The sequence below is a fragment of the Helianthus annuus genome, chromosome 1 (assembly GCF_002127325.2).
Source record: "Helianthus annuus cultivar XRQ/B chromosome 1, HanXRQr2.0-SUNRISE, whole genome shotgun sequence".
Lineage (NCBI taxonomy): Eukaryota > Viridiplantae > Streptophyta > Magnoliopsida > Asterales > Asteraceae > Helianthus > Helianthus annuus.
This window is the reverse complement of record NC_035433.2, coordinates 54,326,544-54,347,021: the sequence shown is the minus strand read 5'-3', so window position 1 is coordinate 54,347,021 and position 20,478 is coordinate 54,326,544. Positions and strand designations below refer to the sequence as shown.

The following is a 20,478-nucleotide window of genomic DNA, read 5'->3' as shown; positions in this document are numbered from 1 at the left end:
GTAGGATGCCACTATAACTCTTGCGTATTCTCCTTGGGTAGAACTACGTACGTTCGTCCTCCTTGGGTAGGACAACAACCTTAACTTACTAGACAAAACTCTATCATGAAGTCCCTCCTCTTTATATCGACTTAATCATCGAGGCCGATGGCGAGCGGGTCATTAGTTAATAGCGCTATTAGGTTTAACAAACCTCACACCGTGTCGTTCGAACGGGTGTGTACTAATGGACTATGGCAAACTGTTAGTGATGATAGACACTGATGCAGGGCACAACTTATATTTCGTTAGTAGTCGATATGGTATGGTCTAGTGGTTCACAGGGGAAGCCCCCCACTGATTATGGTTATGGTTTGGGAAACAGGGTAAACTGGTAATCCACATGGGAAGCCCCCATCATCTATGGATATGTTTGGGAAACAGGGTAAACTGGTTAATCATATTTTCAACTAGGGGGTAAACCCTCACGGCAAGTAAGCCAACTAAAGATAAACTATGTTTTCGTAGACAACGTAAAACGAACACCCAACTGTGAACTCGCTCAACTTTGTTGTTGACTCGTTGTTACATGCCTTGCAGGCCTTTAGGTGCATACCAATGAAACTTGCTGTCTGAGAAGCTGGAGTGGTCATGGGTCGAGCAACATGGAAACACAACACAAGACTAAGAGTTTATACACGTGGTTTATAAACACTTATCGAGTTAAATATGCTTCCGCTGTAAAATGTGAACTATTGTAACATTGTAACACTATTGTTAATAAATGAAAGTTCTATTTAAATATACTCATGAGTTCAATGTGATTGGTGGCTAAGATCCTGGTACGTCACACGCCCCGCGGGGGTTCCCGCATGTGGTATTTTGGGGGTGTGACAAATTGTGTTTAAGTGGTTATACCCTAATCAAATACTGGTTTCATTATCTTCCCATATTTAATCGGTTTGATCCATTTAAAGTTGTGTTGTTTTATTTGTAAATTATTATAATTTATAATAATCTAATTAATTTAGCTAAAATCTTGTATAAATATAATTTTCAACATATTGATGCAATGGTTGTTGTAACGTATGCATTATGGTTTGTATAGTGATAATGATATATATTATATACAGATTACGATGAACCTGTCAAACGGGAAAAAATAGACGCGGGCTCATCATAACGCGCGAGTTCTAGATTAACTTAGTTATTTAATTTTATGTTTTACGTTTCGGTTTAATTTCTTCGTATTAACACCGCAACTTCAGTGTTGGTGGTCGCTGGCAGTAGTGTGGCATTAGTGCTCGCCCCCGCCGCAACGCGCGGGATTCTTAATACTAGTTTTAAAATAATTATAAGTTAAGGCCCATTAAAATAACATACTTATCTAATTGGGCTAAAATTGAAAAGAAATTTAACATTAATGTTGAAGTTTGTACGGTGGGCCTGTGGATCCATGAGATGAAGTGTGAAAGTTGTGTCACAGGTAGCCTACCAACCCAACACGAGGGAGGGTGTGTGAAATCATCATCATCATCATCATCATCATCAGAAAGGGTTTTGGAAATGAAGGTGGTGGTACAGCGAGTTGCCTCCGCCAGCGTGGAGGTCAGAACAACACAATCACATACATTTAACTAACATCTATCTATCTATCTATCTGTTCTGAATCAGCCTCCTGTGTAATTTCAGGTAGAAGGGCGTACGGTGTCGGCAATTGGCCCCGGATTGCTTGTTCTCGTTGGAATTCACGACCTCGATTCTCATTCCGATGCTGATTATATGTATATATGCCTCCTCAACCCTCTTCCTCTTCCTCTTTTTCTTTCTAATTTCTTTGTAATTTGTTTGTTTGCAGATGTCGTAAGGTGCTCAATATGAGATTGTTCCCTAACGATAAATCTGGCAAAACATGGGATCAAAATGTAACTCTTTCTTTCTTTCATCCCTCGCCTTTGATTTTAAGTATATCTAAATCTAGTATTTCTTTTGGTAATGGATCCTTCTTGGCTGGCAGGTAATGCAAAAGAATTATGAGGTTCTATTAGGTAAGTAAACATAAGGCTTTCTTTCCCCATTTATTTAATTTTCATTTTATTATTATTCCAAAATATGTTTTCTGATTGGTGGTACATACATACTTACAGTTAGTCAATTTACATTGTACGGGATACTAAAGGGTAACAAGCCAGATTTTCATGTTGCAATGCCACCTGATAAAGCAAAATCCTTGTATGCTTCCTTGGTGCAAACATTCCAAACTACTTACAGATCAGATGCAGTAAGAGGTATCTTACTTTTGCCAATTTCAACCCATTTGCTTGCTTGCTTGCTTTACAGATTGTAAAAAAAAAAAAAAAAGTTAAAAAAGAGGTGTAATTAACAGAAGAAGCAGAGTAAATGTTTGAAAAGTTAGCTTAAAAGGAAGCCACATAAAAATCAGCTTAAATGAAAGCGGGGTCGAACCAGTCGATTTAGGGCATAAAAACCTTCCGAAGCTTTGTTATTAAAACTGAAATAATATATAGTTTTATTAACATTATTGACACACTATTTTTTCTATATCAAGTTCGCTAATTTTTGTAAAGTTGGTCATTTTGGATGCATAGATGTCAACAGCGGCTATAGCGCGTCCCGACTAGGCACCGATTAATCTTGATTAATTTCCGGTTAATTACAACTAATCCCGAATATATCCGATTAATCCCCGGTTAATCCCAATTAATCGCTAGTCCCCACCCCACCGGCCGACTAGCGACTAGCGATTTCTACACCCATGCGCGTTACATAGTGAATCGATGTAGTGTGAGTGTCGCTATTAGGGTTATAGCGACTGATAGTGAGAATAGCGACATTTAATTTTTCTATAAAATAGTTGGATTATAGGTTTTTGTTAAATATACATTTAAAATAGCATATATACCAGGGTATTTTGAGATACCATACATATAAAAAAATTAAAAATTTTTTCTCTAGTGTATCGCTATATATAAAATAGCCGCCCACTATTTATTGCTATTCGCTATGTAGCATATAGGTACCTTGTCGCTATTCGCCATTAACAACTATGTTTGGATGTTGGACTTGATAGGCTTCATGTACAGGTTGTCCAGTTGTGGTTTTTTTGATTACTTAAAGTATGAAACATGGGTACAAAACTCTACTTTAAGATGTTCTATGCATTTGCATACACATCAGGCAACTTTTCACCTAGTTCAACATTAACTTGTTTTTCAAAAACATAAAATCTGAATTGGTAGAAATTGCCACTTCGAGATGCAAGATAATTTGAGCTAAAAATTGAACTTTTTAACTTGAGTAATTAAAATCTTATTAATGATTCAGTATAACCAACCTGAAACCTCTTTTTGTATTAAGTTCTATCGAGTTTATTGTTTATTGATTTTTTAGTGTTTTTGTATTCAGATGGAGTATTTGGGGCAATGATGAAGGTGAGTAGCTGTAATATTTCTAAGTAGTAAAGTTCAGTTACACACATTTAACTTTAATCATTGAAACTGTAAAGAAAAAAGTAAGTCTTACCATGGTCATTATTTTGTAAAAACAACCCAAACCCCCGAACAGGGGTATGGTGGTCATTTTACATTTATTATAAACTTAAAACTATACCAAAACAAATCCTTTATGTGAAGTGGTTGCTCTTTTATCATAAACTGGTATTTGTGTTTTTTAATGGTAATCAAATACATCTATACATGTAACTCTCTCATCGTTGGAAGGTCAATTTGGTCAACGATGGTCCAGTTACAATGCAGCTCGAGTCACCGCAGTCATCAAGGTCAATTCTTTCAACCATCACTGAACTCATTGTATAGTTTTGTTTTCTTAGTGTATCTATATTTATTAGTACCACAAAAGTGAAACGCTGGTACAAAAAAACATTGCGGTAATGTGTAAAAAAAAAGTTATAGATTTACGCGGTGTCATAAACTTTATAGATTTAAGTGAAATACCATGATGTGGAAACTTCATATATAATTGTGAAACACCACGATGTCGAAAACTTGAGATTTAAGTGAAATACGGCGACTAATCTGTTTATAAATGGGTTGTACCAACTGCAGCAATACAAAGGATGGCGTAGAGGCAGAAAGCACTATGAATGGAAAGTAATCCGGGATATTGATTAAGCTCTGGCTTCTTATATATGTAAAACTTTAGGGCCCCATATTTGTTTGGATTATATATCCATAAAATATCTGATTTTTATTCTTGTGATTTTTTTAATACAAGTTGGTATTTTGAATTGGGTTTTTACCTATATCCTCTTACAAGTTGGATTTTTTTATACAAGTTGATTTTTATTCATGCATCATGTTGTGGCGTTGATAGCCAAAAGACAAGGGAGTACATGCACTAATCAGCGTTTGTCTCAATTGCTGAGTGTTATGTGACTTATGTCCAGGGCTTGATGCAAAACTACTATCGAGCCGGGGGTCTCACTGGAAGCAGCCTCTCTATTCCTACGGGGTAGAGGTAAGGCTGTCTACATCTTACCATTCTCAGACCCTACCTTAGCTTTGCTATTGGTGGGATATACCGAATATGATGATGATGATGACATATATCCTCTTACTAAGAGGCCTTATTACATATTTACCCAACCTTTGAAATCAATTACATATTTCCATTCCTAAACCATATATATTACATATTTATATTTTTCATTAAATTACTCTTATTGACGCCCCGCTTGCGGTATGCGCATATAATGTATATATGTGTGGGCGCTTGGAGGGCAAAAGTGAAAGTCCACTAATTTTAACGTTATTTTACTAATTTAGTGAAAATAACATTAAAAGAGAGGGATGGTTAATCATGCATCATGTGGTGGCGTTGATAGCCGAAAGATAAGGGGTACATGCACTAATCCGCAGTTGTCTCAATTGCTGATGTTATGTGCCTTATGTGTAAGGCTTGATACAAAACTACTATCGAGTCGGGGGTCTCACTGGAAGCAGTCTCTCTATTCCTACGGGGTAGAGGTAAGGCTGTCTACATCTTACCCTCCTCAGACCCTACCTTAGCTTTGCTATTGATGAGATTTACTGAGTATGATGATGATGATTATAGGGGGCAATCTTGTCCCAAAGGCTTTCAAGTGGGTTAGTTTGGGTTGCTTTTAAAATTATATGGGTTAGTTTGGGTAAAATATTTTACTAAACGGGTCACAACGGGTCAATTGAAATTCCATCTTGTTATTTTCGGGGCAAAGCGGGTCGACAACTTTAAAGAAATGGGTCGATGTGGCTTAGCGCCTTAAAGAAACTGGACAGGTTTCGGATCAGAATGGGTTTCGGGCCGGCACAAGCATCCGCACAAGACGGGTTACGACACAAAACAGGTTTTGGATCGGAACGGTTTCAGTTCGAACTGAGTTTCGGACCGAGACGGGTTTTGGCACGGGACGAGTTTTGGATCGGAACGGGTCCGTGCGGATCGGGTTCGGGCCGACACGGGTTTCCACACGGGACGAGTCTCGGATCGCAACGGGTTTTAGGCCGACACGAGTTTCCGCACGGGACGGGTTTCGGATCGCAACGGGTTTCGGTTTGGTTTCGTTTTTTTGTTTTGGTTTGGTCGGTTTTTTCTGTTTTGTTTTGAATCTATTTCAATATTTTCAGTTTTTTTTTTTGTTTTTTTTCGGTTTTTTTGTTTCCGTTTGGTTGGTGTATTCGGTTTCGTTTTGGTTGAGTTTTCACTTTTAGTCTCGTTTTAATAGGTTTTTTAGTTTCGTTTCCGATCGGTTTTGATCTTTTCAGTTTTTTTGTTTCGTTTCAGTTCGGGCTTATTTTTTTGTCTCGTTTCGGTAGGTTTTGATTTTTTATTTCGTTTTGATCCATTTTTTTGGTTTCGTTTCGGATTGCTTTCAATTTTGTCAATATTTTTGTTTCGTTTTGGATCGCTTTCGCTCTTTTCAGTTTTTTGTGTTTCGGTTCGGTTTTTTTTTGTTTCTGTTTGGTCGTTTATTCGGTTTCGTTTTGGTTCGGTTTTGATTTTTTGTTTTGTTTTGTTTTGTTTTGTTTTGATGGTATTAGCTCTCGACCATCCCGACTCATCCACCCACGACAACAAGGTATTCTACATGACTCAGTCAGGCAACTTAATTTCTAACCACTTCGCAACACAAAGCCATGTTGAAATCGCAACGCTACACTCCTGAAAAGATGTTTTACAGAATCCACATGATTAGCACAAAACACACATAAAATGCTATGAATGTCATCTTTGTTAATACACAAATTTTATCTATCCCGAGTAATAAAGATTTGACTGTAAGTATTTTTTTCTTTTTTATTATTTTATATATTACGCAACTTGTGTTGTATCCCACTAATAAAAGGCAAAGCCTCTCTTATAGTAAAAACCCAGGTTCGAACCGAGTAAGCCGTTCAACTGTGAGTGTTTCAACCTGAATCGACCCGAACGTGTTTCAATCCGATAAAATTTCCCCTTGATGTACAATCTCTCTTTTTTTTAAAGAAAGCAATTTTTAACCAACCCGGTCCGACCCGAAACCTGTTCTGACCTGGACCCGTTTCAACCCGAACCCGTTCCGACCCGAACCAAAACAACCCTTTTTGTAATTAACCCGTTTTGACCCGAACCTGTTTTGACCTGAACCCATTTTGACCCATGAACCGAACCGACCCGACCCGAACCGACCCGTTTGCCAGGTCTAATGATAATGATTAAATTACTCTTATTGAATTACTTGTTTACCCTTAATGAACTTATTAAATTACTTATTACATGTTTTCCCTTTCTAATATCATGAGTTACATATTTTCCCTTTCTAATATCATAATATTTCATAATCAATTGCTCCAAAAAAATGCATAGAGCTTCAAAAAAAAAAAAAAAAAAAAAAAAATGCAATTCTCACTTGCAAGTTTCGAATAATATAAATACATCATCTATACTATATAATAAAAGAAACATGTTTTGGGACACTTGTCATTCTCTCATTTAATTGATTAAAATTATTAATAATACTAAAAATAATAATATTTAATCTAAATTAATACAAATATACCAAATTTACGCCAAAACATTTAAAAATGCAAAGTTTAAAAGTTGAAGGGTCGGTATAAAGCATATGAGCTAAAGAATTAATTACCAAAGTATGGACCATAAATGTAAGTTACAAAAGTAGAAGGTCAAAAGAAAAATTCTATATGTCAAAAATGTAAATTATAAAAGTATATGTTAAAAATGAAAATTTTCAAAATTAAAGGGTGATAGTGGAAAATCACCCAAAGTTAAGGGATGATAGTGGAACATCCACCGTGATTGTACTTTAAGATATATAGAAATTATTCCATATATAAATAAGCAAACTTTTTGTGCATAACCACTTGTAACATGTGTTTTAAGAGTTTTTCAAAAAAAAAGTTGATTTTTTAATTTTAACCCAAAGGTTTTTACCTTTTGCAATTTTAACCCTACATAATTTGTTTTTTTAACTTTAAACCAAACTTTTCATTACTTTTAACCCAAAGAGTTTTACCTTTTACAATTTTAACCCTACATAATTTGTTTTTTTTTAACTTTAACCCAAAACTTTTCATTATTTGCAATTTAACTTCACAACTTTTGTCACTTGTACTTTTTTTATCTTTGGCAAATTTTCGGTTTATGTATAGTTCTTAATTTTTCGAGTTAATACGACGCAACGTAAAAGTGTGGTTCAACTTTTTTATGTTTTGTTTCAAATTTTGCAAGTTAATACGACGCAACGTACATGTGTAGTTCAACGTTTTTACCTCTATTTTTTCATGTTTGACAATTTCGTCGCAACACGCAGACCCTAGGTCGAGTCAGTGTTGGTGGTCGATAACCGTTGTGTGACATTAGTACTATTTGACACCGTTTTACGCCCCACCGCAACGCGGCGTGTGCTTTGAGGGTTTTCCAAAGAAAAAACCGTTATGCATATGGTTGTCGTAACATTGGCTTTGGGGGTTTCCAAAAAAAATTGATTTTTTTTACTTTTCAACCAAAAGTATTTCATAAATTACTTTTAACCCAAAACTATTTGTTTTTTGCTTTTAACCCAAAATTTTTTTATCTTTTGTAATCTAACCTCACAACTTTTTTTACTTTCAACTTTGTTCCTTTACATTTTTCATTTTCCGCAAATTTTTCGCTTTATGCTTGGTTCTAAATTTTGTGACTTAACGCATCGCAGCGTGCGTCTTTGGTTTAACTTTTTTCCGTTTCATTCTAAATTTTGCGAGTTAACATGATGCAACGTGCGGGTGTGGGTGAACGTTTTTACATCGTCTATTTTCCCCGTTTGACAGGTTTAACATAACTTGCGGGTCCTAAATCGACTTAGTCATACCTAAAGAATCCCCGCCGCATTGCGGCGGGTCTCAATTCTAGTTCTTATTATTAATAATATTTAATCAAATCTAAAATCTAATCTAATACAAATTTTTATTATCAATAATATTTAATCAAATCTAATAAGAATTAATACAAATTCCAAAGTTGATATTAACTTTCAAATAATTAAAAAAAAAATCCGCCTAACATCACAAATGTTTCTGTTAAATTCGATTAATTAATTTGTTCAACAATCACTATTATCTTTATCATTCACTACGGTTAACCGATTTATCATAATACAACCTCCCACCTATTCAATCATATGATTTTTCAATCTTATATTAACTAAATAAATAAAGATTAATATTCAATCTTATCCTACTCTAAATATAAAAAAATTCGTTAATTCAGATTAATATTTAATCTTATCCTACTTTAAATATAAAAAAATCCGTTAGTTTTTTTAAATATATTTTTTTTATTATTTGGTATATAAAATCATATTTATTCAACCTATGTAATACACGGGGGTTTTTAAAAATATAACTTTTTTTTTATTCTTTGGTAAACAATGTTACATTTATTCAACCCGTGTAATATAATGGTTTTAAAGATATAATTTATTTTATTATTTGGTATATAATATTACATTTATTCAACCCATACAATACATATGGTTCTTATAGATATAACTTATTTTATTATTAATATATAAAATTACATTTCTTCAACTCGTGCAATAAAGGAGGCTTTTAAAAAGATAATGTTTTATTATTTGGTATATAAAATTCATTTACTCAACCCGTGTAATACACGGGGTTTGATGACGGGGGTAGCCCAAGACTAAATAAAATGACTAAATATGTAAACGCTCAAAGGGTTAAATGGTTCAATGGTTGAAAAGCTGAGGAGATGAAGTAAAGCAATACGGGAACAGTAAACAAGTCACATCCTCGGACAACTCCACCAACTCGCTAGCCGCAAAAGCAACGCAGGTTTGCAGAGCACACGCTATTATCCAGGGGTCAAAAGGCTTTAACCCCCAAAAGGGGAAGCCCCTCACTGCAAGCAAGGTCACTAGTTAAATACATTCTTCTTTGGGAGATGTCTTCTCCTATAAATTGACACTTCATTTACTTCAGGAGACATTCCTGGCCAGCCCTGATTCTCTCAATCTCTGGTCATTCATCTCGAGTACTTGCTTCATGCGAGTCACTCTCTTTCACATCCAACCCACACATTCTATTTGTTCCCTCATCCGAACCTGAACATATTTCGGAGGAGGATCCTTGGCAAATAACAAAATAAACTAGTGAACCTCCTTCCACGTCTTGCAAACGTGGGGGGACCCCACGACCTGCGTTAGGCAAAGTTGAATCCTTCAACCCTTTTGCCTAACCGGTCCAGCTACTACCGCTGGTCTATTATTTGTTGCATCAATAAGTTGGCGTCCACCGTGGGGCTACGCCACTATTTCTTCTCAAAAAGACCTAGTTGTGTAGCTCTCTTCTCTTGAAATTACAATGTCAGAAAGTGGATCCCCGGGAGAAGTAAATCAGGTCCCAAACGCCTCCACCCCGGGCACTAGCCAAGCTCACGTGGCAATACCAACTTCTTTTTCAACACCAGGAAGCACTCCCGAGTTTCTCACTTTCAACACCCCAACTCCGTCCAGATCTGGAGTCCCTTCTCCCAATGTTGGTGTCTCCGACACCCCAACACGTGTCGAGCTCACCCCTGAGGGGGTTGCAAACAATTTCCTTGAGTTGAGATCTCTCCTCAACCAATATGTAAGTAGGGAAAGGGAAAAAGGAGTGAGGATTCGTCTAGATTATGATGAGCCTGAACCAACGTTATCTCCCGGACCTCCTGTCCCTCCTTTTGCATCTAGGGAGGAGGCTGGTCCTAGTAATCCTCCAAATCCTAACCCATATCTGTACGTGAGACCAAATCCTACAACACACCCTCTCTTTTCATCTCAACCAGCTACTAGTGGTGCTCCTCTGGGCCATGAGCTGACCTTAGATCAGTTCCTACAGTCCCTAGTAACAAGCTTTCCAGCTTCTACAACAACTTCATGGGAACAAGCCCTATCCGTGCTTCCATTGGCACGAAGTGCAGTTATGAGCACTCCCCTTGGAGTTAGCTGCCCAGTCGCACCTGGAAGCCTCCAAGGCTTCAACCCTTTGTCCCAGATGATGACCTAGATGATGGCCAGCTTCCCGTGGCAACACTTCATCAATCAAGTGCTAGCCACTCAGGGGAATAACAATGGTAATAACAACGTGGGTACAAGGGTTGAAGAAGATTTGGCCAAGCCTTATAAACCAAGCAACCTTTCATGCTTTTCACAGCAGATAGCCGATTATGACTTCCAAACGAAAATCAAGATGCCGGCCCACATTAGAACATATGATGGGACGGAAGATCCTGAAGACCATCTTCAGATCTTTACCGGTGCAGCGAGAATCGAGAAATGGTCGAACGCTGAATGTTCATACAAACCCTTGTGGGATCAGCGAGGATCTGGTTCAATGACTTACCTGCTCTAAGCGTTCGAAGCTTCGATGATCTCAGCAAGGGGTTCTTAGCCAATTTCTCCCAACAAAGGCGATACGTCAAATATGCTACAGTGATCTTCCAGATCAAGCAAAGAGATGACGAAAGCCTTCGAGAATTCATAAAGAGATACAAGAAGGAAGGTCTAACTTACGTGGGGGCAGATGAGAAAATGAGGGTGGCTGGTTTTATGAACGCCATCACATCCAAATACCTCACAAGGGATTTCAACAAATCCCTCCCCAAGACCTTGGAAGAAGCTCTTGAAAGGGCTGAGGCCCACATTCGAGGAGAGGAGGCTGTGGATATCAAAGAACAAAGGAAGAGAGGATCCAGCTGGCGAGGCAACAGCCCAGTCAGAAAAAGAGGGAATTTCAACTCCTATGACAGACGCCAAAAAGGTTCAGACCATCGAAGGTCTGAAGGTCGCAACCCTTCCAACAGGGAAAAAGGGATAAGTTTCACCCCTCTCACCAAAACTCCTTAAGAAATCTTGGCAACCGAAGAGGTCAAGCAAAACTTTCCACCTCTTAGGCCTCTTCCCAAGAGCAGAAAGAATGAAAACTCCACACAATATTGTGAATTCCATGAAGAAAAGGGGCATCACACCAACGATTGCTTCCAACTTAAGAAAAGAATTGAAGAAGCTGTCAAGTCCGGAGAACTTGCTCACCTGGTGAAGGGAGTAAGGGACAAAATGTCTGAAGGAAAAGGCAAGGAAGTCAATATGGTGGATTTTGACGGAAGGGTTCCATAGAAAAGACAACGGTTGGAAGCTTGGGAGCTTCACTGTGTTTGTTTTCCTCCAACAGAGAAAGATCCTCTCTCAAACCCTCTTGTGATAGATGCAACTGTGGGAACGTTACAAACAAGTAGGGCTTAAATAGATACTGGGGCAGCCACTGAAATCATGTTCGAGAAATTCTTCAACCGCTTGAGCAATGAAGAACGTTCAAGGCTTCAACCCTCTGAGACCTCCATAAAAGGTACTGCCGATATACCCCTTAAGCCTTTAGGGCAACTGACACTTAATGTTCGTTTCAACGAAGGTCAGAAGGAAAGAATCCAACCACTCACCTTTGTGGTCATTAGCATACCTTCAAGCTATGATGTAATCATCGGAAGGCTAGGACAATGTGCATTTTACATGGCCGTATCTGTTGGTCATGGAACAGTCAAGTTTCCCACCGAGAGGGGAATAGCAACCCTCCAACCCTCTCACAAAGCCTACTTGACTGAAGGCGAAAGTTCCAAAAGCGAAGAAGATAGGCAAAGGATGGCCATCAATCCTAGGTACCCTGAACAAAAAATAAGGGTCAATCCAAGCCTTTCACAGGAAACCCTCTCGTATCTCGAAAATTTGTTAATACACTACAGCGATATCTTCGCTTGGTGTCCAGAAGATATGACAGGGATCCCTCGGAACATCGCCGAGCACGAATTAAGAATACCACCGGATGTCAAGCCCGTGGTTCAAAAGAAAAGAAGTTTGGCACCAGAAAGAAGTCTGGCCGCATGCCAGGAAGTTGAAAAGCTTATGTCAGCCGGCATTCTCCGAGAGGTCAAGTACCAATCATGGGTTGCAAACCCAGTTATGGTCAAGAAGCCAGACAACTCCTGGAGGATGTGTATAGATTTCAAGGATCTTAACAAAGCCTGCCCCAAGGATTGTTATCCACTACCAGAAATTGATCTCAAGGTGGACTCCCTCACTGGCTACCCTTTTAAGTGTTTTCTTGATGCTTACAAAGGGTATCATCAAATACTCATGAAAAAAGAAGATGAGGAAAAGACGGCGTTTAACACTGATAGAGGAATCTTTTGTTACCAAAAAATGCCTTTAGGCCTCAAGAACGCTAGAGCAACCTACCAACGTCTAGTGGACAAAGCCTTTGCAAGCCAAATAGGTAAGAACATGGAGGCATACGTCGATGACTTGGTAATTAAAAGCAAGACGGAATATCAGATGCTCGATGATATTCAAGAAACTTTCCAAAATCTCAGAAAAGTTAACATGAAACTCAACCCGGAAAAATGTTCATTCGGGTTCGAAGAGGGAAAGTTCTTGGGTCATACCGTTGGGAAACAAAGCATCAAAGCCAACCCAAGTAAGGTAAAAGCTGTTCTCGAAACCAAGTCACGAAAAACCAAGAAAGAGGTGGAAACCTTAAACGGGAAGCTTGCTGCCTTGAAGCGTTTCACGTCAAAGCTGGCAGAAAGGTCTCTCCCCTTTTTCAAAACACTCAAAGGTTGCACTGATAAGAAAGACTTCAGATGGACGGAGGAAGCCGAAGAAGCTTTTAAGCAAATGAAGCAACACCTGGCCTCCCTGCCTGACATAGCAGCCCCAGAAACGGGAGAGTTAATCTCAATATACCTCTCTGTTGCTGAAGAAGCAATAAGCGCGGTCCTGACCATTGACAAGAACAAATCCCAGGTACCCATTTATTTCTTCAGTAAATCTCTAAAGTTGGCTGAAACCAAATATCCTCCTCTCAAAAAAATGGCTCTAGCCCTAGTACAAACAGCTAGGAGACTTCGAAGGTATTTTCAAGCACACCCCATACAAGTGGTCCCTGACCAACCTATCAGAAGTGTGCTTGAAAAACCAGAAAACTCGGGACGGTTGGCCAAGTGGGCAGGGGAACTGGGTGAACACAACATCACCTATGTCCCAAGGAAAGCCATCAAGGCCCAAGTATTGGCCAACTTCATTATAGAAGTCCCTATGCAAACTGTCACTGAAGTAAACACTGCAACCCCTGAACCCTCTGACCTCGAAGCTTGGAAGCTTTTTACTGACGGGGCTTCAAGTGTTGAGGGATCAGGGGCTGGACTTATTCTGATTAACCCAGAAGGGTTAGAATTCACGTATGCACTTCGCTTTGATTTTCAGACAACAAACAATGAAGCCGAATACGAGGCACTGATAGCCGGTTTAAGGCTAGCTAAAGAAATGAAGGTCCACAAGCTTGAGGTGTTCACAGATTCGTTGTTGGTATCGAGCCAAGTGAATAACAGCTACATTGCAAAAGAGCCCAACATGAAAAGGTACAAAGAAAAATCCAAAGAATTAATGAACACCTTCCAGGTGTGTACAATCAAATAGATTCCAAGATCCCAAAACAAGAAGGCAGACGCCTTAAGCAAGCTTGCATCCCTCACTTTCGCTCACCTAACAAAAAAGGTGTTAGTGGAAGTGCTAAAAGCTCCATCAATTGATGAATTGGAAGTCCAAGACGTAGTCACTGACGAAGGTCCAAATTGGATGACTCCAATCAAGAAGTTCCTTAAAAATGGTGAACTACCCAATGATCAAGTAGAAGCTGAAAGGGTTAAAATCAAGGCAAGGCAGTACGTACCGCAAGGAGAAACCCTTTACAAAAAGGGTTACCTTGCTCCCTTGTTAAGATGTGTTGGTCCCGAACAAAGTCAATATTTGATCAAAGAGATTCACGAAGGCATATGCGGAGCTCATTTTGGAGCCAGGTCGGTGGTTGCAAAGCTCATGAACCTTGGATACTTCTGGCCCTCAATGCATCACGATACCGCTGAGCAATTAAGAAGGTGTGATGCTTGCCAGATCCATGCACCGATCCCAAAAAGTCCTAAGCATGACCTTGTCCCAATAACCTCAGCATGGCCATTCCATAAATGGGGAATTGACATTGTCGGTCCATTTCCCCCAAGCAAAGGAGGAGTAAAATTCTTGTTGGTAGCAATAGACTATTTTACAAAGTGGCCCGAGGTTAAACCACTTGCAAAGATTACAGGCAAACAGGTCATCGACTTTGTTTGGGAGAACATTATTTGCCGTTATGGATTGCCAGGAGTACTCGTCACTGATAATGGAAAGCAGTTCGCTGAGAAGCCTTTTAGCGTTTGGTGTAAAGAGTACAGGATCAATCAGATCTTCAGCTCAGTAGCTTACCCGCAATCAAATGATCAGGTCGAAAGAACAAACAGAAGTATAGTGGAAGGTATCAAAACAAGATTGGGAAGGTACGAAAGCAACTGGCTCGACGAATTGCCTAGTGTTCTATGGGCCATAAGAACAACCGAAAAAACAAGCCATAAAAGAACACCCTACAGCCTGGTATTCGGATCCGAGGCCGTGATCCCAGCCGAGGTGGGAGTTGTAACACAACGAATTGTCAACATGGATCCCGAAACAAACCAAAAAGAGACCATGTTGAACTTGCAACTCCTAGAAGAGGCACGAGACCAAGCTGCAATTCAAAAAGCCAAATATAAGTAACAAATGGAAGCCTACTACAACAAGAAAGTCAAGAATGAACGATTCAAGCCGGGGGACCTAGTCCTTAGAAACAATGAAGCTAGCAAAAAAGAAAATCAAGTAAAGCTTGGCCCAAAATGGGAAGGTCCATATACCATCCTTGAAGCACACAAGGGTGGATCCTACAAGCTAGCAGATTCAGAAGGCAAAAGGCTTCCAAGGCATTGGAATGGCAAAACCCTGAAAAGGTTCCATGTTTAGGCAGGAAAGTTTGGTTTGTATCACAATGTATTTCGAACAACACTATGAATACCTTTTGTAAAAAGCAAGTGTTGCTTGAATGAATGAAGTTGTTTTATCAAACTTGTCTTTCTATCCTAAGATCAGGTTGAGAACCTAGCAAAAAACTCCATGGCAAGGGCCATGAAAGGGGATGAGCTCCCAGGCCACATCGCTCAATAGGTTCAAGGGTTGAATGAACCTATATAAGGGGTGAGTTCCTAAATCAACACAACTCCATGAGACTCATTAAGTTAAAACAAAATTGTCTCATAGACGGGTTTGAACAACCAACACCAAATGTTCCTCAAGCCTTAGAAATATAACCAACAAACAGGCTTATGAAGTCAAATGAAAAGCAAAGAAATGATAGAAAGCATAGGTGCTATGTCTTCTTGTTAAAAACACCAAGGCTAAGTGTCTGCAGCACTGAACCCTTTAAGGTGTAAAAAACATAAAGGCAACACAAACTCGACAAAGACAAAGTTACAAGAAAACGAAAATAATCCAAAGGATGACAACTTGAACAAAAAGTTAAAGATACAAGCCAAATCAAGTCACAAAACTAAGAAGCCTTCAAGGCTTCAAGCCACCTTTATGACAACTCGAAACCCCAAAGGCTCCAACCTACCTACGAATAGCCAAAAAGCTTGAAAGGTTAAAGCCAACCAAACTGCCTTAACAAAACAGGCATAAGTATAAAAACATAACACAAAGAAAATAGTCAAACATCCTACCATAATCAAAGAAAGCCCTGAAAGACTTTCAAACAAGAGTTAAAGCAAGTCCTAGTAACTTGCAAATTTAGCTATTGTTCAAACGGCCATAAGGGCCTAAAATACCACCAACAGGAACCTTCAGGGTTCCTAAAGACCTAATATTGTTTAAAGGTTACAAACCAAAAATTGTTTTAAAACAAGTGCTAAGAAAGCTACGAATTTCATGCATCAGTAAAAGGCTTAGAGACCCCAGAACTGCTACCTTTGGCCTTCTTAATCTTCTTAACCTTTTTAGCTTTTGGACCCAGATCCTCAACAGCTGAACCTTCCAAACTGGCATCCTTCGGAGCATCAGATTCCCCAGGAAAAGTATCTTCACTATCTCCCGAGTAGGAACGTTTCCTTGAAAGGGAGCCAAGCATTTTAGCACACAACTTTTCATTCAAACCACCCGGCTTCAGTTCCTGCAAAACGGAGAGAGGCTTACCATAACAAGAAGCCACCTGACTCACACACGGGTACGAAAACCTCTCCATTTGTTCAACGGAACTCTTAAAAACATCGGAAGCCTCGGGACGGTACAGGGGAGACTTCTCTAAGGGATGGCCAGACTCGTGAAGCTTATAACCCGCAACAAGACCTTGGTGTTTTCCCGGATTGAGCAGTTTAGTGTAAACATCACCAAGAGCGGAGTTAAACTCTTTAGAATGTAAGAGATAGGTAACCACCTGGTGAAAACCCTGCTCAATGAGCCATTGGTTATCTCCAGTAGCCTGGGCAACCAAAGTCTCCAAACCATCTTTCTCCTTAGCAAAAGCCTTCTGTTGCACAGCCAAGGCCTCCCGGTCAGACTTCAGCTTCAGAAGGCTAGCTTCAAAGCTCTTCTTGAGATCACCCATCTCAATTTCGTGCCTCTTCGTTAACTCCTCCTCTTTCTTGGTCCAAGCCAATTCCTTCTCAGAAAAGATCTCGATCTCCTTCTTCATGGCAACAATTGAAGCTTTCATTTTCTTCTTCTTTTTGGAAGCCTCCTCATATTCCTGCATCCCTTTAGCAAAAGAGTAACACCTTCAGCCAAGAAGGCAGAAAGGTTGCAGGAGCTGAACATCATCCTAGAAATAAGATGATCAGCCTCCATCTCAGATATGGCACTTCGAACACCGGGATGAGCAAAATGAGCCAAGGCTTCGGCACAAACAGCCGGATCCTTAAAATTATCACCAACCTTAACCCCCCAATTAGGCACATAAACATCTTGACTCTCTGAACCTTCGAAGCTCTCAACACTTTTGGCTGATGAACCTTGAATAACCGGAGGGGTACCTTTCTTAATCAATTTCTTCTTCTTGCTGGAAACAACTAACTCCTTTTCCTTACCCTTGCCAACATCCACAGCCTGATCCCCTGATGCCTCAATATCATCACTAACATCGATGGGCTCTGAACCAGAAGGCTGATCAACACCCTTCAGATAACATTGGGAACGACGGGTGGAACCTTTGGAAGCAGTAACCTTAGTAAAGCCTTTAACATTCGGAACATTGACATTACCAGAACCCTCAAACCTGTAATCAGAACCCTTAACAACCGCATTTTCGCCGGGAGTGGCAGCAACATCATCAAAGGCAACATCAGAGGTGTCATCGCTTTTAATAAAATCAAGGGCAGACATAACTGCAACATAGATATAAAAAACACATAAGCAAGCAAAGAAAAAGGAACAAAAAAGCAAGAAAAGAATAAATGCATACCCTTCCCATCTCTAATAAGCACCGGATCCCGGTTAGCATTTTCCCGAACTTTACTTATACCCAACAACAACAACAAATGCTCCGGAAAAGGGCGAAGCCTCGAAGGGCACCACCTAAGAATTTCTAAAAAACGAGTGTTTATCTCGGAATCAAAGGGCTCCGGCTCATTCAGAATAGCATCCGGGTGTCTCCAAACAAGTTTAAAAGGAACAATTTCCTCCGACACCCAGAAAAACCGATCTTTCCAAACCCCAAGTGTAGAAACCATGGATGAAATTAAACAAGTGTCAACTTGACTGGTTTCAAAGGCGAACCAATCACCATTTTTAGCAAGCCGGAAAAAGCGACAGAATGATAAAAGAGTGGGATCATACCCGCAAGCCCGACACAGAATCTCAAAGTGTAAAACCATAGCCATACCAAGGGGATGAATCTGACCAAAAGACACTCGATAATATTCCAAAATATTCAAGACAAAGTTTGAAAACGGATAACAAAGATTGGAAAACTCAAAATGACGACAATACAAGGCGATCATACTAGAAGGACAGTCATTGATGGATTTATCGCAAGCCGGTGCAACCGGTTTATACTTTGCCCTATACCCCATTCCATACAAAATAAATCGACTTCCTCTTGGGTCAGTCGAGAAAAGGATGCCATATCCTTACGAGCACCCATGACAATGAACAATTAAAGAGAAAATAAGAAAAACGGAACTGACCTGATTTTGAAAAAGGGGGATACTTGAGAGAAATAAAGAGCAAGTTATGTTCTTCAATAAGAAAAATGTGTAAATAAATGAGATTAGGGATAATTATCAAACAGGCAGAATTTAAAACCGCCGCCTGACAAACTGCCACGGGTCTTGTCAACTGTCTTGTCAAATTCCAAAATTCAAAAACCGTTTCAACCTTTCAACCCTTGAACCCTCGAAGCCTTTGGACAGAAAAACACACGTATAGAAGTCAGAAGTCTTTGAGCTCATTTCCCAAAAACCTCTGACTTGGGGGGCTGATGATGGGGGTAGCCCAAGACTAAATAAAATGACTAAATATGTAAACGCTCAAAGGGTTAAATGGTTCAATGGTTGAAAAGCTGAGGAGATGAAGAAAAGCAATACGGGAACAGTAAACAAGTCACATCCTCGGACAGCTCCACCAACTCGCTAGCCGCAAAAGCAACGCAGGTCTGCAGAGCACATCTCACATCCCCAAAATCCACACGCGGAGTACCACCGCTTGGGGGCGTGACATGACCAGGATCAAGCCACCAATCATATCGAACATAATAAGTAATAAATGTAAATCAACCAAACAATATGAAAGGTGTTCAAAAGAAAGCATATTAAGTGTCTAGCAGAAGCATAAATGTAAACCCAATGTAAGTAATAAGTTCAAATGTTTAAATGTTTTAGCATGGCATCCACGATCCATGTCCCACAACAACTGTGCCTCCCGTGCAAGCTCCATGTATACCTAAGGTCCTGCAAGGCATGTAACAGAGAGTCAACAACTAGTTGAGCGAGTTCACAGTTGGTTATTCAGTGTGTTTGATAGGATAGTAAATCGTATGTTCGTTTAGTAAACCATGTATCATATGCATTTGTTTCGCAGCCCTCTAGGCATGTGTGCGAAGATTAGTGGGAGTTTCCCAAGTATTCTAGACTAGGTATATTTGTATCGCAGCCCACCCGGCATGTGTGCGAAGTTTAGTGTATGGTTCGCAGCCATTCCCGGCGTGTGTGCGAAGATTGGTTCTATTATCGCAGCCATTCCCGGCGTGTGTGCGAAGAGAAGTGTTTGTATCACTAGTCTAGCAGTATCTATCAAAAACCTTCCTCTCCCGAGGCCCAAAGTACGTAATCCCGATAACAACTTAAGTATAAGAAATCTTCCAAACCCATTCCCGACCCTGGGAATCCCATGCCTTGGTAAGAGTGTGAACTCACCTTGGTTTGCTCGGCAGATACACAGAAAAGTCAATCAAGCTATTTGGTGGTCAACCACGTCCTACCATGGTTACCATACAAGTCAGGTTCATGTTCAAGTAGTGCACATATGTTTTCTACACATATTCCATCTAGTTGCATACAAGTATTGATCATGGCAGTTCAACCATAGTACAAGTTCAATCAGTACAGTCACGTAAATAAACGAAGTCCAAGTATGCGGCCCAAATAGTTGGGCTCGTAACAGTGTATAAGTCCAAACGTGTGCACGTGTTCCTGGTCTCGAGTCGAGACTGGAGATCTCGAGTCGAGACTAGGCGGTCTCGAGTAGAAGTTTTGGTGTTCTCGAGTCGCAACTGAGGAGGTCTCGAGTCATGCATGTACTAGTCGAGACTAGACGGTCACGAGTCGCAACCAGACCCGCAACCATGGTCTCGAATTGTGCTGTTTGTGTGTGGGTGTTGTGGTCTCGAGTCGAGACAGTGAGGTCTCGACTCGCAATCCCTTGTCGAGACTATGAATGTAACAGATTTCCTTAATTGCAGTCCATTATTTCGGTATCCTTTGCTAACAAGTTTGGCAGTTTCAATTTCAGATCAAATCAATAACTTTCCAGCAATCATGCATATTCATATTACTTTAATCATC

At 39.8% G+C, this 20,478-nt stretch overlaps 2 protein-coding genes across 6 annotated transcripts; both read left to right on the top strand.

Moving 5' to 3' along the window:
• Positions 1 to 1,433: 1,433 nt before the first annotated feature.
• Positions 1,434 to 4,263, top strand: LOC110866702 (D-aminoacyl-tRNA deacylase). Of its 5 annotated transcripts, none has more exons than XR_004870251.1 (8): positions 1,434 to 1,587; positions 1,672 to 1,763; positions 1,838 to 1,904; positions 1,997 to 2,027; positions 2,127 to 2,267; positions 3,010 to 3,083; positions 3,406 to 3,431; positions 4,065 to 4,263. XR_004870251.1 is itself a non-coding variant. In XM_022115848.2 (8 exons), the coding sequence occupies exons 1-8, from the start codon at positions 1,441 to 1,443 to the stop codon at positions 4,111 to 4,113; spliced, it is 612 nt and encodes a 203-aa protein (XP_021971540.2). In that variant the 5' UTR covers positions 1,434 to 1,440; the 3' UTR covers positions 4,114 to 4,263. The 5 variants fall into 5 exon arrangements, 3 of the variants coding, with proteins under 3 accessions (XP_021971540.2, XP_021971549.2, XP_021971544.2); XR_004870236.1 differs by lacking the exon at positions 4,065 to 4,263 and adding an exon at positions 3,720 to 3,778; XM_022115848.2 differs by lacking the exon at positions 3,010 to 3,083 and adding an exon at positions 3,720 to 3,778.
• Positions 4,264 to 10,544: 6,281 nt separating this feature from the next.
• On the top strand, positions 10,545 to 11,650 carry LOC110890222. Its single transcript, XM_022137836.1, has 3 exons — positions 10,545 to 10,813; positions 10,912 to 11,310; positions 11,428 to 11,650. The coding sequence occupies exons 1-3, from the start codon at positions 10,545 to 10,547 to the stop codon at positions 11,648 to 11,650; spliced, it is 891 nt and encodes a 296-aa protein (XP_021993528.1).
• Positions 11,651 to 20,478: the final 8,828 nt, after the last annotated feature.